Source organism: Numenius arquata, chromosome 5 (assembly GCF_964106895.1).
Source record: "Numenius arquata chromosome 5, bNumArq3.hap1.1, whole genome shotgun sequence".
NCBI lineage: Eukaryota > Metazoa > Chordata > Aves > Charadriiformes > Scolopacidae > Numenius > Numenius arquata.
Genome location: NC_133580.1, coordinates 20,539,337 through 20,565,708, shown reverse-complemented (window position 1 = coordinate 20,565,708; position 26,372 = coordinate 20,539,337). Strand labels below are relative to the sequence as shown.

General features: G+C 51.7%; 1 protein-coding gene across 2 annotated transcripts in view; it reads right to left on the bottom strand.

Annotated features, from left to right (window-relative positions):
• Window positions 1-2,190: 2,190 nt before the first annotated feature.
• Window positions 2,191-26,372, bottom strand: part of ARHGEF6 (Rac/Cdc42 guanine nucleotide exchange factor 6) — a 43,877-nt gene continuing 19,695 nt past the window's right edge. The window contains exons 6-23 of one of the 2 annotated variants that reach the window (XM_074147420.1): window positions 25,269-25,339; window positions 23,819-23,913; window positions 22,165-22,260; window positions 21,176-21,298; window positions 19,761-19,899; window positions 17,961-18,020; window positions 15,602-15,748; window positions 14,227-14,313; window positions 13,169-13,247; window positions 12,263-12,396; window positions 11,839-11,964; window positions 9,014-9,034; window positions 8,103-8,196; window positions 7,054-7,143; window positions 6,166-6,265; window positions 5,234-5,288; window positions 3,757-4,607; window positions 2,191-3,616 (exon numbers count right to left, since the gene is read on the bottom strand). In XM_074147420.1, coding sequence (XP_074003521.1) covers window positions 4,467-4,607; window positions 5,234-5,288; window positions 6,166-6,265; window positions 7,054-7,143; window positions 8,103-8,196; window positions 9,014-9,034; window positions 11,839-11,964; window positions 12,263-12,396; window positions 13,169-13,247; window positions 14,227-14,313; window positions 15,602-15,748; window positions 17,961-18,020; window positions 19,761-19,899; window positions 21,176-21,298; window positions 22,165-22,260; window positions 23,819-23,913; window positions 25,269-25,339 — 1,658 coding nt within the window. In that variant the 3' untranslated portion in view covers window positions 2,191-3,616; window positions 3,757-4,466. Of the gene's footprint in view, window positions 3,617-3,756; window positions 4,608-5,233; window positions 5,289-6,165; window positions 6,266-7,053; window positions 7,144-8,102; window positions 8,214-9,013; window positions 9,035-11,838; window positions 11,965-12,262; window positions 12,397-13,168; window positions 13,248-14,226; window positions 14,314-15,601; window positions 15,749-17,960; window positions 18,021-19,760; window positions 19,900-21,175; window positions 21,299-22,164; window positions 22,261-23,818; window positions 23,914-25,268; window positions 25,340-26,372 lie in introns of those variants that run through there. The other variant, XM_074147421.1, reaches the window with a different exon arrangement.

The window sequence follows — 26,372 nt, the reverse complement described above, 5'->3', positions numbered from 1 at the left end:
TTTCATGCATGGCTCAGGGGCGGGGGGGGGGGGAACAATTAAAGAGGGAAAAAGAAAACAAATAAACAAACAAAAAGGCATAAAACCTCAATAACTTCTGCAGCAAGAGCAGCAGATGCCAGCTGCCACCTCCCCTGACTGTGCCGCTGCCTTTCCCGGGGCTTTTATTTCTTGCCTCTGTTTCTTCACTTGCCAAAAATAGCCCGTGGGATTGAGACGTGAGGCAGCGCGTGGGAGGGGAGGAGATGCGATATTGCCACCATCCAGCTGTGGCCTTCTCCCGAGCTGCTTTGTTCTCCTCCCCGGCTCCTGCCCGGTGCCACAGCGGGCGCAGGTTTCCTCTCCCCGTGGAAAGTTTGAAGGTCATCAATACATTGATTTTTTTTTTTTCCCCTGATGCGGGGCCTCTCTGTCACTCCTTGGGCTGTGGATTTTACGCTTTCTGAACTGATTTTCATTCTTCTTTCTGAGTAAAGAATGGAGAAGGGGATGAGAGGGTGATGAGTACATGGGGCACATCAGCAGGGCAGGCATGAGGAGGTCCTGGATGAGCTGCAGCAGGAGGAAGCAGCAGCATGGCCATCTGCTGGGACAGGTACTTGCACGGCTCAAGATACACTGAGCTCACTGGGAAATATAATTATTTTTTTTGGTTTTGTATAAGAAATCAGATTTTTGGTTGGTTTGGTTGTTGGGATGCCACTTTCAAAGTGGGTTCTCTCCAGCTGGTGCTGCTGAGCTCAGGGCTGCCAGGCAGCAGGAGCTGGAGAGTGACTGTCCATGTTCTACGTGGCTCTGCACGGTGGCCACTTGGGTGACAAGCCTCTCCCAGCATCTCTGTGCACTGCTTTGTTGTCCTTTTTTTGGTTTTTATGTCCCTTCCCAGCCAGTCACTGTGTGCCAACCTTACTTCGGCACCCCTTGCTTGGTGACAGCCCTTTCCCCTGCTCGGGGCGGGGTCTCCATCTCTTCTAGGAGGCCAAACCCATTGCATTCACCCCTACCTGGGGGTGAGGGAGACTCCTCCCCCCCCCCCCCCCCCCCCCCCCTTTTGGTTTGGGCTCGGCGGCACTTGTTCCCTGGAGTGGTGCCACACTGGCATGGTCAATGGGAGCAGACCACCAAGAATGAGGACCTCCAGGACATCCCCAGCCATGGCTGTGGTTTGGGCTGCAGAGATTAAGATCTCATTGGGTTTTTTTTTTTTCTATTTTTTTCACATCAATGGTCATTTTGAGCCAAGCCCCGTTGCTTGGAGGATGCTGGCTCTGCCTTTGTCGGAGTTGGGTCACGCAAGGGGCTGTTTGGGAGTTGGTGTAAGAGAAGGGGCCAAAGGGACCCCGTATTCAGCAGGAGAACAGGATGGAGGATCTCTGGTCTGGATCTGGGGACCTGGGAATGGAGATGCTCTCTCCAAAATGAGCCTGAGGGATGCCTCCTCCTTGCTCTTCTGCCCAGCGCGGGCTCTGGGGCGCTCGGGTCTAGATGTAGCCCTGCTCTGCTGCTGCAATAATTCCCCAAAGTGCCACCGGGGCTCAAGCAGGATCCTTTGCAGACTCCAGCGTTTTTCCGTGGTGCGCCCAAGGACATTGTTTCTTTTTGACTTGGGCTTTTTCCCACTCCAACTGCTGTGTTTGGGGAGGGAGAGCAAGATCTGGCACTCCTGCCCTTTGTCCGCCCGCTCCGGCTGCGGGTTGAGTGTGGCACGTCGCTACCAAAGAGTTAAAAATACCAGCGTGCAGGAGAGGTCTTGTCCAAGTGGTAGACCAAAGGAAATCCTGTCACCACACCTAATCTCCAGGAAAAAAAACACATACTAACTTAAAAAAAAAAAAAAAATTAAAAACAGGCAGGAAGTCACTTATCTACAGCAAGCCGCCGGTGCAGCGGGGAGCAGCTAGTTCTCCATGAAGCGTCCTCGTTCCCAGAGCTCAAGCGGGGCTGGAGGGATGGAAATGCATCTCCTCTCACTGGGACCAGGCGTCCTTCCCCGCTGCAGGTCCAGGTGATGGTGGGAGCAACAGCCCAGGAGCCAGCATCACCATTCGCACCAGTATCCCTGCCAGCATCCAGTAATTGGGAGGGAGGATGATGCAGCCATGAGGATTTTGAGCAAATCAGGGATTGCCCACGGCAAGCACTGGCTTTGCTTTCATGGCGGAAACAAAGGAAGCAGCACCGAGAGCTAAGAAGCGATTTTTACCCTTCTTTATTTGTTGAAAATGTCAATTAAAAAACTGTTCAAAATAAAAACATGTTAGAAAAGTTGACCTTGCATAAGTAGTTACAGTAAATAAACCTACATGACAAAGATAAACTGGAAGGCAGCTGACACGACAGCCATCTAAAGACAGACTCACTGGAACCTATTTACAAAGCACTGTAAACAAAGTAAATATGGAAACATTGCTGTCCATCCGGCATGGCTTCTTTTCCTTTTAATTTTATTTTCTTGTCTTTTTTGGCTTCTAGCTCTTGACAAACGCTTGATCCAAAAAGTCCCAGTGTGCCCTCCATCACGTTGCATCTTACAGACATGCATATGTACACAGCATGGGTTTCAACTAAACCGGGGCGGGGGGCAGCGAGGAAACTTTTCTACCCTCTCCTCGGAGTGTAAATAGCGCTGGGTTTGCTTCCTTGCCCTGGCTGCACCCTGCAGCCCGGTCCCCAGCCCACCCCTGGGCTGGCAGCGGGAGCAGAGAGTGCCGGGGTGTCTGGGCACCGTCATCCCAGGACCGCAGCTCAGTCTGCAGCCAAGGTCGTTAGCCTGGAAAACCATTAACCAGCAGAGGAGGGCTTGACGGCCGAGCAAAGCGCTCACCTGTGCACCTGGGTGGGGATGCGGGGAGCTGCCATCCAGCTGGGATGCTCTGGAGATGGCAAATGCAGCCAGGGCAACAAAGACCTCTGTTTTATCCTAGAAACAGCTGAGATTTAAATTTAAAGAGGGTTTTTCTTTTTACACTCCTTGCGATGTTTTGGAACCCAGCCCTCCCCAAACACCATTTGCTAAGTTCTGGCTAAATTTTAATTGCAAGGAGGGAGTTGTAATTATTGCCTCTGTTCCGTCCTTCACGACCAACGTTTAACGCTACGGCTGTGATGAGCTGCGGTGCGTCTGCACACCCCGGGACCACGCTGCCCTGTGATATACATAAAGACTTATCGTTAACTTTAACAGAAGGTTACTGTTATAATGCTGCTAAGGAAAGGAAGGAAAACATCAGTTCTAAACTAAGGAATAACACCCAATAAGATGAAGATAGCCGATACATATGCATGTTGCCTGTGTGCTGCGTTCGAGGAGCTGTGCAGGGCTCTGGAAGGGCATTGCATGTCCTTGCCCCAGGAGCGTCCCAGCTCTTGTCGATGAATAAGCATAAATATCTTTCCTATTCCAAGAGACGGTTCCTTTTTGCTAGCCAAAAGCCCCTTTGGGGCGATGGGGGAGCGGGGGGGAGTGAAGTGGCCGTTGGCTCCGTTCCCAGCCTTTGGGAAGGAGCGACGGAGAGCCTTAACGCTGGGCAGAAGGGAGCAGGGAACCAGCACATCTGGGGCTTGTGTTTTGTCGTCAAGCAGCGTTTACGTTTCATACAGAGAAAAGCGTGTTGTCCTGCAAGGGGAAGCACGGCGAAACTCTAAACTCATCCGATACCCGGACACTCAATGTGAAAACAAAGCAGGGGGGCGGGAGTTATAGGTCATGCGTAAGAAAAGGGATGGGGGGGGGGGGACGGGCAGAAGAGCAATTACCTGTTGTGCTAATCACGGGCTGTCAGGAGGCAGTAACGGTGCAACACACACCTTCCCATGCGCTCCGACAGGGGCTCCAGATCTGACTTCCCCGAGGAGTTCAAACGTCTTCATGTTAATTGCACATTTTAATCAGTATCAAGGCCACACACGGGAACCACAGTATTGCTGGGCTCTAGTTCGCTACAGTCAACTAACGGGGAAAAACAAGGTGGATGGGAAAAGCTTCCCCAGTCGTGATTATCTGAAAAGAGGAGCATGGTGCTTTTTGGTTTCTGCTCAGTGCCACCTCAATAATGTTTTCATTCAATAAATAGGTACCGGTGCTTTTGAAAAGAATGAAAGCATTAAAAAGTGCTTAAGCTTCCTCTAGGAAACTGCTGCCAAACCATCTGTGAGCAGCAATCATTAGCAGAGTTTGTATTTTGCTCCCAGTAGCAGGTACGATGAGGTATTAGTTGCTGCAGATGAATTGTGAATCATGGACCGCTTGCTTACTGGTTTAATTGTGATGGATTGTTTCTGCTTTATTTCCTTACTGGATGGAAGAAAAACTATATTTTTTTTTTCCTCTATGACTTTTTTTTTTTTTTTGGTAACAAAATTCCCAAACCCAATGAAATAAGGAGCAAGAAGAGGCAAAGGATCCAGTTCCGCTTCCCAAAAAACACCTGAGGTCACACACCACTGCCAGCAGCTTCTCCCCGAATTCAGGCGATCAGGGACGACTTGCGCCCCGTGTCCTCCCTGCCACACTCGTCCGTCTGCTTCAGCAGCCTCCGAACCAGCTTCTCCAAGTCCTTCCTGGATTTCAGCTCTTCCTCCAAACACTGTTTCATCCTTTTGTTCTCCTGCGAGGGGAAAAATAAAGATGCAGCTTTATGCAATGAGGTACTTCCACACGCCTGGCTGCCTGGCGATGGCATCCCGTGGACATTTGACAGGTCACTGCTGGCTTGTGAGGATGAACAACGCGGGTTACTTGTGGTCCAAACTGCCCAAGCAGACCCTTACTACTTTACAGACCTGCACAAAAGCCCCAGTGACTTTGAGCAGGCAGAAGCATCCTCCTGGAAACCTAATTTTAGCCTGGGCTGGAGGGCTCTGTTCCCCTGGGGTGGTCTCTCCCACCTCCAGGCTCAGGGCTGGAGGGAACAGGTTATGTTTCCTCTGAGCCTACAGGAACTGGGATCCACCAGACCCCTATAAAACGAAGAGTCAAGTCGAAAGAGCTTTTAGAGTCAGGGGAAAGTTTCACGTTGGCACAAAGACCAACTACTCCTTCCCTCCCGCTGGCTCTGGTGCTCAAGGGGCTGAGCTGCCGGTGAGCTGGTTCAAGGGGCTAAACCAGAAGAAAACTAACGTGGATTCAGGGAGCTGCAGGATTGCACCAGCATGGGCAAGACTTTTCCTGGGCACCGACCAGTCCAAGACAACAACCCGGCGCAGCCAGTGCGAACGATCCCGCTCCAATTACCTGCTTCAGTTCTTTGACTTCATCTTTCAGTGCATAAACCGTGTCCACAAGGCTCCTGCAAAAAGAAATGCAAAAAAAAAAAAAAAAAAAAAAAGAGATAAAAAGAGCTGGAGTGCAGTGAAACAGCAACAGCACGGGAGCTTTCGTGAGCGAGGCGCTGATGGGGAAGGAGCTTCCAGCTTCTCCTTTGCAAACATCAGGTTGCAGCTGTGGCTGCTGCCCGGGAGGGGACTCTGGAAATACCCCGAGATTTATAGGCCACTGGTCCAAAATTCAGGGCTCTCTTCTCAAAACTCAAGAAAAATAGCTTGTTCTGCTATCTTTAACTTATCAACAAAGATCTGTGGCTTTGGCTTCCTTGTTTATGCTACTGCAATAAATAACAATGACTTTCAATCTGGAAATGCCTGAGCATCTTTTGTAGAACGGCCTTGATTCCTTGAGTTTCTGCTGCCAGAAAAACAAGCATGAAAGGAACGTCCTGTCTGGGTTAGGAAAGGAGCAGGTCAACGCGGTCACCCAGATGCTGGAGCTATGCAAAAGGCTGGGAGCACTCACAGACGGCATCACCCGGCTGCCAGGGGGGCTCTCCAGGGGTGGCAGCAACCTGGTATGTCAGTAGTTAAAAAGAAAAAAGCCACTTGTTTGGTTCTGTCCCCTCTGACCCCATTAGCTGCATCCGGATTAGCTGTGGGACCCTCGGGACCCGGCACACAGACTCCCAGAGGGCTACGGCCACGTCAGAGCAGCCGGGAGGGCGGCTCTGTTCTTAATAAGGGACGAAACAGCCACCGAAACAGCCCGGCGGTTCTCGCCAGGACTGAGGCAGCAGTCGGTGACACCAGCCTCGCTCCTCTGCAGAGATGCAGAAGGAGAAGGTGTGAGCTTTTAACACCTTTCCAAAAAGCAAGAAGGAGAGCAGCTGGGCTTACTTCTCCTCCGTGACGGTCTGGCCGTTGCTGCGCGTTTCCTCTACGATGATTTTCTCTTCCTCGGGAAGAAGGACTTGGGGGATGGAGTCTTTGCGGGAGCCTGTGTACGAGAATCACTCATCAGGAAGGAGAAGGGAGATTTTCTGGGATGCCCACGCTGCTGGGGAGCCAGCAGCCCTCGTGCCCCCCGGTGAGCCTGAGGGTGTGGGGGCTTGAGCAGCCGCCAGGGGTAAATACGGGCTTAGTCGTACCGCTATCCTGGAGCTAAAGCAACAAGTGGAAAGTTCTCAAGAGAGCTCATTGCATCTAAGGCCACATCATGACTTATAAATGAAATCATTCGATTAGGGTCAGGAGCTCTCAGAGGAAACACGGCCTCCCTTTTTTTCAACGTATCATTATTTGATAGTTCAGTGATTTAATTTGACATCTCACCAGCAATGATAAATAGTTATATTTCCAGAGTTGAAGATGTTAGATAGGTTCTTATGAAGCGGCTTGTTCTTAAACACGCAGCTGATTGAGAGATAATATTCAGGCTTCCTTTCTAAAGCTATATGCAACCTGAGATTACCATCAGGTTTTCAGGTCTGACAGCCACAGGCACTGACTAGGTTTGCTTAATCCCAATCAAGTGCTGGTGAAATAGCTGTGTCTCATCTGCCCTCCTACCTGCCTCATTCTCTGTGTTTAGAAGAAAAACAATGGCAACTAAACCACTAGGCAGATGAAGCTCCCTTATCTTGAAGATTGAACACCGCACAGTTTCCTAGCATGAGTCTCGTTGCTGTATGATGCAACCATCTGGGTTTTTTTTTTTTCCCAGAGGGGTTATCAGCGTTGCAGGCAGAGTCTCAAGAACTAAATTGAATCTGGTTGTGTGCCCACCTGAGCTGAGAGCTTGCTGGAAGCCTGCCCCGGTACAGTATGCCTCGATCACCTTCAGGATCTGAGCATCTTCTTCCAGCGCAGCAGTACCTGTAAAACATCACAGACAACAGCTATCACAAAAAGCAAAGTGCTCAGGCATCATCTTGCTCCCGGGTCCCCGAAGAGAAGAGCATGTTGTTTCCTTGACTGACGCTGTCTCTGGGACTTTGCCTAATTGCTTTTTGAGGTCCTTTATATTTTCTGGCCTTTGTAACATCCTGTGGCATTAAGCACCACGATGAAACAGTATGGAACTGGACTTCTAGCTGCTCGCCTCAGCAAAACTCAGGGGGTGATGCCTGACTTTGGGTGCAGGGATGGCCAGGAAATGGGTAGGCAGAGCAGCCGGGCTAGGAGGGGTCTGGTATTGCCACATCAGAGCAGGACCTGGAAACGTGAAGTCTTCATTTCCAGCCCTAAGCACTGTCTTCTCAAGGGAGACAACTGACCCTCAGGCTGTACACTGTAGCAGCTCACTGTTGGGTGACCATGGCCTTTCATGTAAAACCCCAAGGAGTGTCCCCAGGGGACTTCAGGGAGCTGTCAGGACATCCTTCTTTGCAGGTGAACACCCCTGCAGGGATGAGGTCCTTTTTTGTTCCCTGGTCTCCCATGGAAACTGTTCCAGGAGTTGCTGGTGTGGCCAGCTAAGGGTTTGCCCCAGCTCTCAGACACACTTTGATGACTACTGATGTGCAGTTTTGATGCAGCTTTTTAACTGCTTGGAAGTAGCTCCTTGGCTTCGTAGCCAGAACAAGACCACCACCCACAAACACGGGATCAGGAGGGTGGTAGGATGCCTGGCAGTTGTACCTGGGAGGGGAACTGACAGAGGCTGAGGACCAGAGTGCTTCCAGAAGCCTTCCATGCTCGGCAGCACGTAGGCTTGCTCACAACACTAGCATCCTGTGGCATCCTGCACCCTAAGAAAGGCTGCTCTCAAAGTCCCGTGGAGATCACCGAGTACACAGAAACTTCCAGAAAGAGGAGAAAAACCCAACACTTACTCTTCCGAATAACAAATTCTTCATCAGACGGTTTTCTCTCAGTTTTCCTTTTTGGAAGAAACTTCTTCATTGTTTTTGGACTTTTGCTGGAATCCTACAGAGAAACAGACTCTTGTGTTTAACCAGAACCAAAGGCAGCTCAAAGAGTGGAGCAGCGCAGCTGAACGCAGCTATCCATGTTATGCACAACACATTAGAGAACTACAAAGCAGACAATGACAAAAAGTTGGGGGAAATGACGCTTTTTGCCTTTCCCATGCGCTAGTTTGTGGCTCCCTGCTCCCTGGAACAGCACTGGGAATTGCACCTCCAGGTCTGGGACAGGACAAGCTCCTTCAGCGAATTCAACCCTTGGCTAAGATCCTTTAGCCAAAGAATTCAAACACGTTCACAGCACTTTTAGTCTGGTTACCAGCTCTGGGGCCTTTGTCAGAGAACCCTGTAATGTTGTTTGTTTCCCTGACTCGATTTGATTTCTACTATAAAACAGTTGGCAAATGACGTTGTTTCCAAATGATTTGTTTGAGAGTACAAATCCCCCACACACAAACACAGAGAACAAACAAATACACACAAAGTTAGTTTTTGCTATGACTCCGCAGGTAAGAAACACAAGCTTTTACCTCCTTCGCTGAGCTACAAGTCTTGCTGATTTGGAGAGAATTAGTGTATTAGTGGGTTACATGCAATACGGATTTTAAGCAGGAGAAGAGGCATGCCAGGAAGTTTAAGTACCATAATACGAAATTCTTCTTGAGATTTATCTCAAAATAGATTTGCCAGTCGCCGCCGACTCTCACGATAACTTACTGATACAGCCAGGCAAAATTAGGGTCATGCAAGCACGAGAAGCGTGAACAGGAACAAGCATTCTTTGCCACAATAAGCCAAAGAGATGTATCTACCCTTACCTTTAAGATATAAGACATCCTCTACAATGAATATGCAAAGAAAGAGAAGATGAGTGTGAGAGACTGATGATTTTATTGACCAAGTCACATTAAATCCACAATTCTAAAACACACGTAACCTGTTAGTCCTGCGATTAATGCGGCACACCCTCTGACCTGGCTTTAGAGCGCTATCGGCATGCAAAGGAGCGCGGTGTCATGCAAAACCGAAAAAAATTACAGGTGAAACGCACGGTAAGTGGGCATTAATACACTCTGAACAGGCGGGAATAGAGAACATGCCGCCTTGGTTAGTAGCAGGATGATGGTTGCCTAAGAGAAGGGTGCCTAAAAACGCAGCACCCCTTGGTGCCAGCCAATGCTGCAGCCGCCCCGGGCGCCCGGCTCCGTCCGAGCACATGGAGCAGCTCGGGGTCCGGTCCTGTGCTCAGCACCACCGGTTCTGTGCTCTCCGACCTGGCTCTGGGATGCTCTGCTCACGCTGCTGACAGTCCCCCAGAACCGCAGCTTCTCAAAGGGGACCCGCCACCCTCACGGGAGGCAGCAGCATCTCCCAGCTCCACCGGCGCAGCCCGTGGAGCGGTCCCGTCCCTGGGATGCTGGGCACAGGAAGCCGCGCGGCTCTCCCGCAGGGCCGGGCAGCAAATTCCGAATCCCGATGTTATAAACCCATTTCCTAATGCAAAGCAGGCCACTTAAAAAAAAAAAAAAAAGTAAAAAAAAAAATAGTCGTCCATAAATCTTTTTCACCCCGCTAACCTGAATCTGGACACACCGCGTTACCCACAGCACCTGCTCTGTCATTTCAAATGATTACTGGAAACAGAACAGGAAAAATGACCCAATTTCAATGGAAATAACAAGAGTGCTGTGCGGTACGCAAGCAGGTTCTGGGGTTTCCTGAGCACAGCTAGGTACGAGGAAATGCACAAGACTGTGCCATCCCGTCCTACACTACTAGGAGCCAATTAAAGTAACACTGGATGTCTGAAATTCTCCAACCTTTTAATCAAACTCCCCCACTCCCTGCCAATAACCTTTGAAATCTGTATTCCTTCATTGTATCTTCATTACAGGACGGTGACTTGCACCGAGCTGTTAGCGTAGTTAATTTTGCGCCCTACTTTAAACTAAAAACGAAATAAAAATAGAGTGAAATAGGAGTTCTGCTTAGCGACGAAGCACCCCGGAGGGAGGGACGAGGCAGACACAGATCTGCTTGGGCTAACTTACTGGACTTATTTCACATTTGTCATCACGGGCTTGTGTCCACGAGTCTCTCCCCGAGATGGGAGCTGCCCCCGGGCTCAGGCTGGACCGACTGGGTACCGGGCTGTGCCAGCCCAGCTCTGCTCCTACTCCGGTGGACCCCTGGGCCTTTGGGTTTCCACCAAGGTGACCAGCACAGCCCATTCCCACGCAAACCACATCGTTGGTCCCTGGGGTTCCCCGCCTGCTTGGCCTCTGTGGCAAAAAAAACCTCTCGCCTGGTTTCGACACAGCGAGCTTAACTCCTGCCCATGCGCGGCAGGGGACAACCGAGAAACTGCAAAGGACCGTGGTATTAATGATATCACTCAATCTGCGGTTTTGGCCTGCCTTATAAATAAATATCAGCCTTGCACTTTCACGCAGAAAAATTTCTCCTCTAACTCAAGCCTCTTCCTGTATTTTAATTCACCATGCAAGCAAGAAACGGTTTAGTCTACGTTAGGGATTGGAACCATGCAAAGATTAAGGGTCATTTCCAGTCCGCTTGCTTGGTTTCTGAACAACTTAATTCCCAAACTGAAATGCATTGTTTTACATATTTTTAAGAAATACATGTAACAAAATGCTGTGAGGCTACCCCAAATCTCTTACCTGGAGCAGCAGACCCACAGCCCCCCTGGCTGCCAGGATCTCCATCCCTGAGTGCTGGGAGGGCTTGGGGGAGGTCCAAGCCCTCCTCCCTGTCCCCATCCCCACTGGGAGCTCGGGCAGTGATGCTCCCAGGGCTGCTGTACCAAGAAAGGCAGCTGACTCAGAACCGGAGTGCTCATTCGGTAAGAGGAACGTTACCCGAGTTACTGGTGAGTAATTCCAAAAGTTTACCGTGAGGTAGGGAAGGAGAGCACTGCAGTTACAGCGGGGGGTGAGAATCGGAGCTGGGCTGTATTTTGGGTTTCCCCACGCCGCCTCCTACCTCCCAGGCTCGGGGTTTGTGCGGGGGAAGCCATCCCTCGGGCTGCTGCCTCCCGGCAGGGCCCAGGTGTGTGAAACACTCGGGTGGGCGGCGGAGGAGGGTCCAGCCCCACGGCTGCTGGAGGGAGCCCTGCTCCAGCCACCAAAACACAGGGTGGAAGACAGGAGAAACATCAAAAACGCCCTCAGGCCCTTTTCCTCTTCCTCTGGGTGCAGCACTGTTGCTCCATCCTGCAGCCTCGGCAATGCTGGAGCTGGAGCATCTCCCTGCTCCCACCCATGGCTCCCACCAAGGCGGGAGGAGGAGGAGGAGGAGGAGGAGGAGGAGAAGAGGCAGCTTCTCCACTGCACTGCAGAAGGAGAGCACTTGAGGGGACACACAAGGCTGTGTGACATCCAGCAGCTGAGAGCAAACATGTGGGATGGGGATGAGCCTGAAAACACACGTGCTCCTTCTTCCTCTGCCAGCCGTGCCACAAGGGTCCATCGCCGGACCGGGGCAAAACTTCGCAGAGCCATTTCTCTCCACATCCCCATTAAACCTACGCTTCTGTGCCCTCGTTACAGGGTAAGAAACCCGGACACAAGCACTAGGGATTGCCATGAAATCACAGTTCTCTGCAGGCAGGCGGGATGATTACCTCTTTGTAACTCAGCGCCGCTGACGGTCTGAGCGGAGGAGCGGGACGGAGGCAGCTCAAGCTCCAGGGCTTGAGGATTTTCGGGGGTTCCAGAGGGCCACGGATCTGTCCAGCTGAGCTAAATGTCTGAGAAAACAGATGAGAAGCAAATGGAGACCGTGAGCTACCAAACAACGCAGAGAAGCAGAGGGGGATGGACAAGGATTCGCTGTCAACCCCTTCGAGACATCTAGGTTGCAGCACAAATAGGGCAGGACACACGTAAAACAGTATAAGCGTGACAAGGTTACAAGCAAAACTGCAGGATGTGTCTGGTACAGCTGTCCACAATGCCTTGGTATCAAGGTGCATTGCCAAAACAGAGAGATGGGGCAGCACGGAGGAAGCCCAGGCAGCAGAGGGGCTGGGGAGGGCAGAGATTTACCGAATGAGCGCTCCAGGACTGTGTCTTGGGTACGGTGTTGCACGTCCCTTTGGTCAACCTCTGCAAGTGCTCCAGCCATTCGTGCAGGTCCTGGCTGGTGCTGCAGGAGACGGTGATCCGCTCTGTCATATTCCCTGGGGCAGAGGGGTAAATAACCGCCGTTAGCAAGCGGCAGAGAGCCCGAAGGAAACGCGGGGTGAGCTCAACTCGGCACAGCAACAAGTGGCTCCTCAAGCTGAAAAATCCAGTGGTTGCAAAAAGGGCAGGGCAAAGATGCGATTCTGTGTGACTGCCCATCCTGCTCCAGTGCTAGCCAGCGTGGGAACAGCTCAGAAAAACCCAGGGAACTGGCGAGATGAGGAGTTGTGATGAGGAGTTATTTAACGTTAAAAGGAAGCAAATGCAACATCTCTGTGATTTACAGGACCCTGACACCAAATGCCACCAGCGCAAATAGCTGCACTGCAGCATGACGACTGTGTATAACTACAAGTAACGAGATAAATCGAAGGGGAAAATTGGGAGGAACATTAGGAAAGCTACCTAATGACTAGAGCCATTAATCTGTCAATAAACGAGGCACTCACAGCTCCACAGGATGGACCCCAGACGCAGACAGGGCATGCACGGCACAGAGCAGTGCTAGTGGGGCCACAACCAGTCCTGGCAGGAGATTTGTCCCCTGTCAAACTCTATGGTCCCCAAAAGCAGCCCAGAGACAGAGCTCAAGGGCACCTGAGGAGGTTGCCTCAACGCAGAGGGAGATGCTCAGCAACTCCAACCAGACAGTAAAAGAGCAAAAAGAAGAGCGTGGTGCAGTGGGTGGAGGGAGGAGGAGGACCAGTACCTCCAGTGGCAGCTGCTGTTTGGACTGGGAGGATGCCCCCAGGCAGCGGCCACACTGACCTGCGATTTCAAACATGTGCTCATTCCCTTCGGCATCTTCCAGCTTTGTCAGCGTCATTCCCGTCAAAGGCAGCTTTCCCTAGGAAAATTGAGGAGGAGTCAGTGTCTGCACATGCTTCCCAGCAGGCGTTGTTCTGCTTGTTTCTGCTGATCCCTTCCTCTCTGGGAATTGTCATTAAAAGCTAATTTGTGAAGGCTTCAGACTGCAGGAAGAGTCTCCTTTAATGTATGGATCCAGATTTCCCTACGCAACTAGGTCAAACCCCGGAGAAGAGGCTCCCATGACGACTGAGTCATCCCCGGCTCATCTGCCGCCCTTTCCCTTCACTAGGTGCAAACCCTTTTTACAACCAAGTCAGGAGGATGAACTTCCCCTGGTTTTTCTGACCGCCTTCCCTGTCCCTCTGTTTTGCATGCCGAACTGCCTGTTCACCCTAAATCTAAAAAAAAACCAGCCAAATCCTTCCCAAATCTTTCGGGTCCTTCATCACCTTTGGTCCCTCATTACCCTCGCGTAGGACAAATGACACATCAACAGAAGCACATCCTTTTCCTGGAGGGTATTGATGGAGAAAAGCCAAGCTCCCGACAGCCTGATCGCAGCCATTCAAACGGTAAACCCCAAGAAATGCAGTGTTTTGGGGTGCCTCAGGGAGTGGAAATCGGGGGCTCTTTACAGTGGGCTTTATAGTAGTGAAGCATTTTCCAGAGATGGCCCGGCTGGATGGTCGCGTGGGGCAAACCCTACGGCTGGGTCAGGACACCTCACACGCACACAACGTTCTTGAGGACAACACGTAGGACAACGTGCTCGGATGGTTGGGGATTTTTTCCAATTTCACCGCATTGACACTAACCCAAGGCTGTTTAACCAGAGGGCAGGACAAAGGCACTAAGTGTCCTGGCACGCACAGGGAAACCAAGCCCTGGTTCCCAGCCTGGGGCATTTGCATCACAACAGAGAGGTTGAAGGAAGCAGAGGCTCTGAATTCGATAACAGCTATCTGATTTCCTTTTTCACACCTAACGCCTTGCAGCTTCAAATTAAGCGTGCCTACCTGATAGATGAACCCACTCATCCGTGGGCTTGCAGACAGCATCAGCAAAACGTTTGAAAACAACAAGAAATACCGCTCTTCTTTCTCCTGCGGGGATGAAAATTTAGGTTAGTCCACTTTGCCAATGCATCACGAGCACTCTCCTCCAGCAAACCGAACCTGTTTCAGCTGGAGTTGCAGCCTCCCAGAGACCACCCCAAACCAATTATTCTGGGTTTTTATTTTTTTGTTTATTTACAGCAGCTTAGTTCTATACTAGCTTTCCCTGCATACATTTCGCCTGCGTCCTGCTAATCCTGTTGATGTTACTGACGTCTCCTTCCAAACATTCGAGTGCCTCAGAAGACTAAGACCTTGTGTTCCCCAGCAGTTCCCAAACAAAACTTGGGGACAAGACTCTACAGGGCTTTGTTTTACAGTTCTTCCCTTCCCACAGAAAAAGCGCTACAGGAATTATCATAGAATCATAGAATGGTTTGGATTGGAAGGGACCTTAAAGATCATGGAGTTCCAACCCCCCCAAATTCAGTGGTAACAGGCACTTTCCCACACAGCAGACACCAAACATGGCTTTAACACCACTGGTGAAGGTCTGTGGCAAGCACTGGTGCGATGCTTTAGGACCAGTAGCACAGGAATCCATCCAGTTATTTCCGAAGCGCAGTCAGCTCTGGAGTGGGACGTCACAGCAGCCACCGCACTGCGCACAGGACGCGGCAGAATGGTTACGCTAATCCACACCTTCAAGTCACTCTCATTTCTCAGAGTAAGTCACAGGGGGAAAAGAGGGAAATTAACGTGCTATACGACACTGAGATACTTCTTTAGCTTGAAAAGTGTGTCACCAAAGGCCGGAAGCTAAGCCCTGGGGGGTGCCTGACTCCAAAGATGTGCCCAGTCCCGTTGCACAGCTCTTCTCCAGGTAAAATTATTTATCAGCATTATTACATAGAATGGTTCAGGTTGGAAGGGACCTTAAAGATCATCCAGTCCCACCCCCTGCCCTGGGCAGGGACACCTCCCACCAGACCAGGTTGCTCAAGGCCATGCTGGATGGGGCTTTGAGCATCTCCAGGGATGGGGCAGCCACAGCTTCTCTGGGCAACCTGGGCCAGGGTCTCACCACCTTCACAGCAAAGAATTTCTTCCTGAGATCTCACCTAAATCTCCCCTCTTTCAGGTTAAAACCATTACCCCTCATCCTATCACTACATGCCCTTGTAAAAAGTCCCTCCCCATCTTTCCAGTAGGTCCCATTTGTCAGCACTTTGCTGGCCTGGAGCAAGAGTAGCTGCCACCTTCCATCACTGACCCCATGAGCAAGGGGGCATCTGGACACAATGTCTTTAGCCGGGAGAAGGACCACTGCACTCACCTCACTTCCCCCACACTGTACCATAACCTGGGACATGTAGATGATGTTTCCCATCGTTTTTATGTCCTCTCCTTCCCAGCGCTGGATGGACTCGGAAAGGATCTGCAGCTCGAGTTGTTTCCTCTTCCTCAGCTCTTGGCATTGCGACTGGGAATCACAGCGGGGCACTTCGTTAGCCGAAGGGCAGGCGCAAACCCAAACCAGCCCAACCAAGACGGTTTCACCAGCAATGCTCCCACAGCCACGTGGGCTCAGGGCTGGTGACCTCAAGGGATCAGGAAAGCCTGCTTCGGCTCCATTACACAGAGTTTGTTAAAAAAAAAAATAAAATAAAATAAAATTATACCCTAGCGATTCATGAAGTAATGAATTCATTAAAACGTCAAAGAAATTGCGAACTGCACTGAGCAAGCTTTTCTTTCCAAACCAGTCCTACCTCTGAGAGCACCGGGTCACATTTTCCAAACCGAGACAGCCGCAGAGTTAAATGTCTCTAATTTTGCTGCTGCTCAGAGAGATTTTGCCCCTTTTTGGCTAAAGAGTAGAGAGAGTTATACTTGCAGCCACGCAAAACCCCCATGAATCAGACGGGTGGATGTTTTCTAAGCAAAATCTGCAAACCCAAAAGCAGGACGTGGCGCAGTATTTCAGCCCCGCAGTAGAGCAGCACGAAAAGAAGCTTTTGAAGGTGCCGTAACTGCAAAGCCCGCACCGATGCCCGGCAGATGGGGACCGGTAGAGCTCCACGGAGCGGCCAGTCCCTCAGCACCTTTCAGCAGGGGGAGGACAACACCGACTGCACGGAGGCAGCCCTGAAAACCCACGCCAAACTTGCTTTAACTGACCCCTCTGCCAACGGGGAAAACTGCTGCAAAGTCAAACCCAGGCTCAGTTTTCACCAGCTGCTCGGGTTTTTTCCAAACCCCTGTTTCTAACAGAGATTTTCCTCCTTTCCAGCTCAAGTTTTGTGCAAACTCTTTGACTATCCAGATCTTCAAAGAGAGAGGCTGCATTGGGCCTCGGCTGCGAACACACACATTTGAACCAAACTGCGAGGGCTTCCTGTGGTTTTGCAACTGTTGTGCGCTTTGACGGCTCCCCGAGTGTCCAAATCCAGTGTTCCCAGGATGCAAATCCATACAAAATCCACAGCAATCCACCCCAAGTCTGTGCAGAGGCACCACAGCACATCACGGCAGCCCCGTGGTCCCTCCCTGGTCCTACCCTGGAACCAGGCGTCTGTCGCACGGGGCATCTCTGCCCGTCTACCCTCAAATCCCCACTGAACCTCTGCAGTTGCATCATAATTACATTAAATTACTCAGCACCCAAGTACACATTTCAAGTAAAAACCGTCCATCACTTACGAGCATTCCTAAAGATTAATGACACCAGCTAATTTAACTGAATTATTCCCCTGTTATCTACTGGAATAAATGGAAAGGGAGCCGAGTTTCTAAGTAAATGTAACATTATCACCCTTTCCTGTTTTCTATGAACTTTCTCCTCCCCATCTTTTATCTGCACTGCTAAGCACCAAAAACTCACGTCTGCTGTGTTAAGGAAGGAAGTTGGACCACATCTGGAGTGGTTGTAGTGAAAGGTATTCAGTGGCTACAAAGCCAGAGAGACTACAGCTTTTTTAATCACCGAAAAAAGCTTTGCCGGGTAAAACCTTTGTGCACGTGGATGGCTTTCCCCCCTCTTCTTCATCTCGGTGCAGCAGGACTGCGAGGGGTGTAGGTAACACAGCTCACAGAAATAGGTTTGTTATCTCTGATTCATCCCTTTGCTGCCACTTTCTCTGCTCCCCACCGATGGCCACAGCACCCGGAGCCACAAATTATCTGCCATACGGTCAAAGCCACCCCCGGTGGCCCCCGGGGGCAAACCTCAACCAAACCAAGGAGTCGCTCAATGGGCTCAGAGGGGACCTTCCTGCTGGCACCAGCAGTTGAGTCACACACCCGTGTTAACCTTTCACAGCTCATCTCTGTGAGCAAGGGGCTGTCTAGTTTCAGGTGGCAAACGATTAGGGCATGGAGGCAAAAGGAGATGAAAGGGACCCCCCCCACCACCACTACCCACACGTGGCTTTCTGCAGCAGAGGAGGAAGTCAGAGATGCTCCGTCTCTGCTGTTGGGACCACGGAGCCAGCAAGAATTGCTGAAACATGCAGCCAGAGGGGCAGCTCTAGGCTTGAAACTTGAAATTAAGATTCTTTATAACCCATCTTTTCCATTCCAAAAGACCTTTTTTTTTTTTTTTTTCTAATGAGGAGACAAATGTCAGGCTTGACTCACTCTTCACGAAACGCAGCCCTGAAATGGAGCGCTCTATTTTAAGAATCGCCACCTACCACAAGGGACTTGAAGGATGTGACGGCTTTCAAAACCTCTTCGTGATCCGCATGCGCCTCCTAGTGAAGGGAGAGAAAAATCCCTCAGGGACCAGCAGCAGCACCCACAGCACCCAGGGCTGCAGAGCTCGCCGGGGGATGCGGGGCGGAGGGCGCAGGCAGCATGGGCTGCAGGAGGGGGGCCAAACCCCCCCCAGGGACCTTCCCCACCACCCAGTGCAAGGTGACATGGTTTAAAGCAGCTATGCCGTTGGTTGATGATACCAATTTAATGAGTGTTAAAGTGGCTACAGCAAGAGCAGATAGGATTTTACTTCCCATAAACTCGGCTTGCAAAGAAAATCGATCAAAACAGGCAGAAGTACGGGGCGGATTTCTGGTTTCACCTTCAGGAAGGAAACTTCCCTTGGCACGCAAGGTATTCCAGCCATTGCCCCATGGAGGGTGCCATTTCCACCAGCACCAATGGGAGCTTCACCCCTGGGCTTAAGGGAGGGCACGCCTGAGCAGAGAGCTCCTGGGCCAGGGAGGGGGGAGCAGGATGCTGCCCCTTATCTCCCACTGCAGCTGCATGCCGGTACTCTCCCAGCACCTTCTCCTGGGCACCTAAGGCCCTGCATCACAAGACCTTCACCATCCAGACCTCAAGCCAAGCGAATCCTAAGGTGTCTTGTGATGGAGCAGTCCCTGGGGTCGATCACACCTGGATCCGGGAGGAGGGCTGCCCTGGACAGAGCTGCCCCGTCCCCAGCTGCGCAGCGGAGCAGGGAACGCGGTGCTATACATCCGCCCTGCAGACAGCTATATTGCCTACGTCTATATTGCATACAGCCCATACTCTTCCCACGGCATCGCAGCTTAAACCACAGCCCTACTGATTCATGCCACAAAACCCCCACACTCGGCTCAGAGAAAGAGGTGTCGTGTGTGTCCCCAAGCCCAGCGCCGACCCCTACACAGCGTCCTGCAGAGAGACCTACGCTGTCCCCGGACGGGCATGGCAGAGGTTTTAATCCTCTGGCTGGGAGGTGGATTTGGATGATCACGGCTAAGCGGGCTGAGTAATTAACTGGTAATTAATACTGGAAGAGGGGGGGAAAAGCAAACCCGGTTAAAAATAGGGTGTTGCTTTTGTTTTCTTCACCTCCTTGTACCACCCCTGAGGTTTGCATCCCTGCGGCTGGAGCGCACCAGCAGAGCGAGCAGCAGAGCTCCAGCGGCAGAGATCTTTAGAGTCCTCAGGGGGAGAAATGTCCTCAAGCAGATCTGCCACCCGCCGAGGAAGCCTCCGTCCCCCTTGGCTGCTCTCCCTGCTCCCGGGCACCGGCTCCTCCGCCCCCGTGTCTGCGCTGGCTGCCAGATCCACGTCTGCCTGCGCGGCTCTGTCTCCACCCGGGAGCACAAGCCTCGGGTGGGGATGTGCCTGTGAGCTGCCGGGGATAGGAATCTCATAAAATGCTAATAAAAACCACCGATTTATTACCCGCTGTGCAAATGAGTACCAGCTGTCGCCTGACCCTCAACTCTGCTTTAACTCGTGCTGGAGATGGCCCATCTTTGAGGAAGGGCTGGGGTGAAGAGCAGGCAACGCCTTCCCACAGCATCCCCCAGACTCTGCCACTTTCCCACTTTTAATCTTAAAGGTAGATAATGTCCCACGGAGGTGGGAGGCCTCCTTGGAGGGGTGGTAAGTGCTCTTAGCGATGCGGTGCTCAAATACCCCGAGGGGCAGAGGTTCCTCTTACAGCTGGGGGGGGGGCGCAGCTCACAGCCTGCCCAGCAGTCCCACATCCCACCTACCTCCATGTGCCGCTCCAGCTCCTGCAGCAGCGTCACATATTTGTCCAGCCTCAGGAAGGGTTTGCTGAGGCTGGTGGTTAAGATGAGAATGCCCGGGTTGGCCGCACCCTGGCTCTCCATGAACTTCTCCAGCTCATCACTATAAATAGAGACGACAACAACAAGAAGAAGGAGGAGGAGGGCTCGCCACCGCTGAGGGCTGTGTTTTGCTGCCTCCCACGCTCTCCTGATGGCCGGGGCTCTGCTCTGAGCTGTGCTTTTGTAAAGGCATCCCAGCCTCCCCCCCTTGAGCACCCCACCACCGCAAAGCCGACAGGGCAGGCAGGGAGCTGCCAGCCTCCAGCCGAGCAAGACCCCGGCTCCCCGGGGATGCAGGGGAGGATGCTGCGGGGTGGCGGGCGTTGGTGTGCGCAGCCCCTGGGGTACATCGGTCCCCCGGAGCAGGGAGGTGGCACAGGGCCAGGCGTCTGGCGGACAGCGGGGGGCTGCAGAGGCTGGTGCTGGGCTGGAGGACGCCCCCGGGACCCTGCTGGGAGCCGTGACGCCGTTGCGAGCTCCTACATCGCTCTGGAAAACATGGCTTGTGCCTGCCAGCACGTTTGCCAAAGCTGATTCTTTGACTGATTTAAGAAAAGGGGTCAGACCGAGGAACCACATGAATGAGTCATTTACAGGAGCCAGGCTTTTCCTTAGGCTGAATTAAAGCTGGATTTCAGCAGGTAAGTAAATATATTGCGAGTTCCCATTACGGACAGGGTCCTGGCTTTCCCATCGCTGCAGGGGGGACAGCTAAGCTGCGTTAGGGATGACACGGTTGTAGCCTTTTGGCTTGGCAGGCTCTTTAGCATGACATTATACAAATTCACGTGTCTACTCAAGTGGGACATGTTGAAGGAAGATGTTATTACTGCGATCTACCAATGATCCTGCAAATCAAGCACCTGGTTGAACAGCAGCTCCGTTATTGAACTGGGTAATTCCGGGTGACTTGATGACCACCCTCCTTTTGCAACGAGGTGCCCCACACCGTAGTGCCACAAGGGATCCTTCTCCCACCTGCGAGCACTTCAGCAATGGGTCTGAAACAGCATCTGGGTCCTTTAGCAAGTTACAATCACAGCAGACGCTACCGCTAGGGCTGAAATTGCGTGTTTTACCCGAAATAAGAGAGTCCTGTGAGAGAGGACCTGTGGGACCACTCTGAAGACAAGCAACATGAGTTGTCTCCATGCTGGAGCTGAGGCTAAGTTGAAGAGCCCAAAGCCCCACCGGCTTTCCCAGCAGCAGGATCCTATGTCACCCCCTTGCCTTATTGTCAAAATACAGATTAAAAGTCGTGTCAAGCCAAGTATTAATAATAAAAGTAACTTTTTGAAGGAGGGATTTCAGTCTGGATCTCCTCCTCCATGGCTCACCTGTGTTGTGTGAGGACGTTGACTGCGGACGGGTGGTTAGCACAGTAGGTCAGGTACAGGGAGCGGAACTGGGGCATCAGGTTCATGAAACAGCCTCCCACACGCTGCTGGTTCTCGGGGAGCCTACGGACGCCAACATACCAGCCACAACGTTATGCCTCCAGATCTGCACCCTGCAGCTACGGCACTCTCAGGTACCTGCCCAGGAACCACCCGCTGCACAGGGACATTCCCAGGTCACCACGTAACTGCGGCACCAAGCAAAATACCCACGCCTGTCACCTGGGGAGGAGGAGGAAGGAGGTCCTCAGATGGGACTGGGTTTCTGCGGTGCAGACAGTGAGTATCACAACCTGTTATCAGCCTGGGACAAGGTGTGATGCAGCATGTCCTGTCCCACCAGCAAGAGCCGCAGCATCCCAGTGATGACATCCTGGTGAGGATGTGGGAAGCACTGGGTGCAACGGAGGGGTGATCCCACTGTCTGGGCTGCCCATGAATATGAGAGAGGAGATGGAGAAAGAAAGGGAAGCCACAACCTGAATATCTTTCCAATATTCAGTCTTTTCCTAGGAGTCCTTCTCCTTCCAAAGGGGAGGCTGGGCTGAGGCTGAGCACGTCTGCCAGCCTCCCCCAGGGAAACTATCACCTCTAATAATTTGCTCTTTGCTCCCTGGCAATCCCCATCTTCCCACCTGCCAGATCTCCCAACCTAGAGGTGTCTGCCTCTTTGGTCTAGTGACACCTTCATGTCAGGTCTAGCGACACTTTCATTCAGCAGACGCCTTAACAGCAGAAATGTCAGAGTTTATTCTACCCTCCCTCCTGCCAAAGCACTACCTGCTGCCTTTCTTCAATCCCTTTTGTTTCCTTCTATATTTAACAAGTCTAAGACAGCAGCCAGGAGGAACATTAATGAGTGGGTCTTTCTATTATTTTTAGCTGTAGTTTAACAGTTTAACACCCTCAGTGCTACGGCACGAGCTTACTTTGCAACTTCTTCCAAGGCTTGGTTCAGTGTTTGCTGAAACGCAGAGATTTCTTCCACATTTCCCAGCAACGACGCGATGTCCACAGCGCTGAGCCTGGAAGAGTCAAATCACCAATCATCATCAAAGAGATGTTGCTTTTAGGAGTAGCCCCCGTGATACCTGTAAGCAGCCCTTCCAAAAAGGTCCACCAATTTCTCTTTCCCCAGATACACCATCAGACACAGGAAAACACAAAATTCATGATCTGTGAGCTACAGACCACAGCTTCCTGGAGAAGATGTCTGCTGTCAAGGATTATCTTAATTGGATTTTAATCACTTAATCACACTAATCTTCTCAGATGTTTAGCTGTCTAATAGACACAGACAGATGGGATTTCAGCCAGGGGTGGGGAGGGAGGTATGTGCACAGACACAGAGGCAGCTTTGTCTTCAGGGATTCATGCCGTGGGTTTCTCTACAGGGGGAGGGTCCTACGGAGCAGCACCCTTGGGTAGAGGTTGCTTTGTTCCTTGAGCGAGGTTGGGTTTTTCCAAGCCAAAGCTAACGTGTCTGCTCCTGTCATCCTCAGAGTCGCTCTCGTACCACCCTCATCTAAGCCATTTGCCGCCTACAAGGCTGAGAGCACCAGAAATTTTCACAGCTACATACCTCCTACGTGAAGATGTGGGGAAGGAAGGAGAGATTTAAATACAAAGGCCTTAAGACATCACCCTCCCACATCTGTCTGGACAACGTCTAAGCATCAAGGCTGTCCGGTCCTCCTGCTCAGCCAGAGGGACCCAGGGCAGGGGGTTGGAACTAGGTGATCTTTATGGTCCCTTCCAACCTAAGCCATTCTGATTCTATGGTTCTATGACTCTGGCCCCAAACGCGGCTGCATGGATGGGGTGCCGGAGCTGGCACCGTTCGGACGAGATGACTGTAAAGCTGAAGCAATAAGCAGGAGATGAAGCTAATTGCACTTGGTGAAACTGTGGCTAGGCATCTGCTGAGAGGCACCAGGATGCTGCCCGGGTAAGGACAGGACGGCATGTGCTGCCTCTGTATCACTCCCCAGCACGGATGGAAAACACATCAGCTTATTTCCACAGATTAAGCCCTGGCAAAGTCCCCCGGTCACCCCAGCGTTGCTCTTCCCAAGCAGAGAGGGACTTTAACCCAGAGGCTGCGCAGAGACGGGGGACAGGGGAGTCACCTCTCGCTCAGCAGCAGTTTGGATTTAGCGAGAGGCGATGTGAGCGCAGAGGACACGTGCTGCCGCGTACGAAATGAAGAGGAGACGAGGAGACGCCACTTGGGGCCGAGAAGTCACAACAAGGCAAATGACAAGGGAAGAAGCCATGCAGGGCACACCACCGGGAAACATGCATGCCAGGAGGGCCGGACACGAGCACACGGATGGGCTGGACCAGCCAGCAGATGGAAATGCCCATCTCTAACACAGCCCAAGGCCTGCGCCACCACTGAGGAAGAGGAAAGAGCAGAAACCTGTACAACGTGGGTTGGTTTTTTTTTTTCTGGTTCACAGAGAAGCTGTGAGGCTTTACAAGAAGAGCAGCAACAGTCCCTAAACATTCAACAGCAGGAAAGTAATGAACTATGGTTGATTTTACAGGGTTCTCTCCACCTCAGATGCCCTTATATCTTACTTATCATAAGACTGGAGGGGTCTTAAGTAAGTTCCCAGAAGTGACTGTAGTTCCTTCGCATAATCTCGTTCTGTTTCCAGAATATTTTGCAACACCTAGGGTGAGAGACAGAGCACTGAGTAGATCTTAGCACTAGCGACTAGTCAAAGGAACATGACATCAGCTTCCAAGTGTGGAAAAGCATGGAAGTGCATTTTAAGTCCATAAACGACGTTTGTTAACGCAGAACCCAGAACGCTCAGGAAAGCCCTGAGGGTCCGATTTCAGGATTTTACTTTGCAGACTGGGGGAGGCCTGGAAAGCCGGTGTTAAGGGCTGCTCCTTCTTCTCTGGCAAAGCATGAAGACCATGTCAGTTCGGACCCGAGTTTAGTACCTGACCCCTGGGAGGCTCATGCCTAACCCTGCATGCATCACTGGCTGCCGAGGGATACAAACAACCGACCTGTGCATGCACCCTGGGAGCACCACTTGCACCAAGGCAGGCAACAATTTAAACGAAACAGTGGCCAGACCAAGGAGGGCTCCTGCAGCAGCTCAAGCCAGGGCACAGTTCACTTGCCACTTCCAGGACGTGCCGAGTCGGCTTTGGTCCTGGCTAATCCATCTCAGCAGCCAATTTGTCTCCGGCAGCCGGGTAGGCAAACCCACTGCTCAAGTTTCTCAATGTAGAAGCGCTTTGGAGACAGGGGAGGTGGTTCCCAGCTCTCTGGACATATTGTTTCTGCTTTGCTTTGCTTGAAATATATTTAAACATGCTGATGAGTACGTTCCACCTCCGGCACCAAGAGCCAGGGACATTCACATGCAGGCATTTTAACTCTCTCACGTGGCAGGGCTCGCTCTAGCCTGGACAGGGCAGGAAGGTGCCTGCCCCGCTTTGCCAGACATCACCTCTCCAGCAGCAAGATGGTAAAGGAGGTGATGTTTCTCCACCTGCAGCCCGTAGCCTGGCTGGCTGACCTGCCCCAAAGCCAAGCCAACGAGCCAGGCTGGGAGCTGCAGTCCCTGCCCCTTCGCCGAGGGCAGAGGCACAGGGGTGCCACATCTCCAGCCAAACGCAAGAAAAGGATCACGAATGAGAGCCCTAATTTGGCTTGCTTCACGCCGTGACATTATTTCCCCATCTTTATCAAGGGGAGACAGTCTGCAGTCAATGGCAAGGACCAGACCAGAGACATCGTGCCTTATTCCCCAACACTGATCCCAACGCTGCCACCTCTGCTATGCTATCTCGGTCACCCACTCCGAGTCCCTCCTCCTGGCATCTTGCAGCAAGTTCCATTTGTGGTTTATTGTCTCGACAGCCCTGAATCCAGGAAATGGCAACAGCTGCATTTAAATACAGAGTCACATCCCCAATTGTTACAAATTGCTTCAGTGATTTCTAAGTTCAGAAGATTAATAATATGCTACTTATTAAAATGTACGATCAGCACTTTAAAACTTACCACAGGGTAATAATTCTTTGTCAGCTGAGTGCTTTCAAGTCCTTTTAATGCTTTGGGAGAGAGTGGTTTATCTGTAAAAAAAAAAAACAACAACACAAAATCAATAAATTACAGAATCACGGAATTGTCAGAGTTGGAAGACACCTCTGGAGATCATCAAGTCCAACTCCCCTGCTGAAGCACGGTTGCCCAGAGCACATCACTCAGGACTGCATCCATGCGGGTCTTGAAGATCTCCAGAGAAGGGGACTCCACGACCTCCCTGGGCAGCCTGTTCCAGGGCTCTGCCACCCTCACCGGAAAGCAAGTTTCTCCTCATATTTGGATGGAACTTCCCATGTTCCAGCTTGTGCCTGTTGCCCCTCGTCCTATCACTGGAAACCACTGAAAAGAGTCCAGCTCCATCATCCTTCAACCCACCCTTTAGGTACTTGTAAACATAGATAAGGTCTCCCCTCAGCCTTCTCTTCTCCAGGCTAAAGAGCCCCAGCTCTCTCAGCCTTTCCTCATCAGGGAGATGCTCCAATCCCTCAGTCATCTTAGTTGCCCTACGCTGGGCTCTCTCCAGTAGTTCCCTGTCTCTCTTGAACTGGGGAGCCCAGAACTGGACGCAGTATTCCAGTTGTGGCCTCACCAGTGCAGAGCAGAGGGGGAGAATGACCTCCCTCGACCTACTGGCCACACTCTTCCCTAGGCAGCCCAGGATCCCATTGGCCCTCTTGGCGACAAGGGCACATTGCTGGCTCGTGGAAAGTTTGCTATCCACCAGGACTCCCAGATCCTTCTCCTCAGTAGTGCTTTCCAGAAGATCCATCCCTAACCTATATTGGTGCCTGGGGTTCTTCCTCCCCAGGTGCACTTGCCCTTATTGAACCTCATGAGGTTCTTCTCTGCCCAGCTCTCCAGCCTGTCCAGGTCACGCTGCTTACAGTGCACAGCTCTCATTATTCCAGCGGGGAAAGTCACTACTGCGTCACGTTCACCCCCGTGAACACAGAACTTCGATGGTGGGGTTGGTTTGCCGGCCTCGGAGGAACCAGGAGCAGAGGGCAGGCAGGCACATCGGGAAGGCAGCCGAGTCAGTCACACCAGCAGCAACCCCGC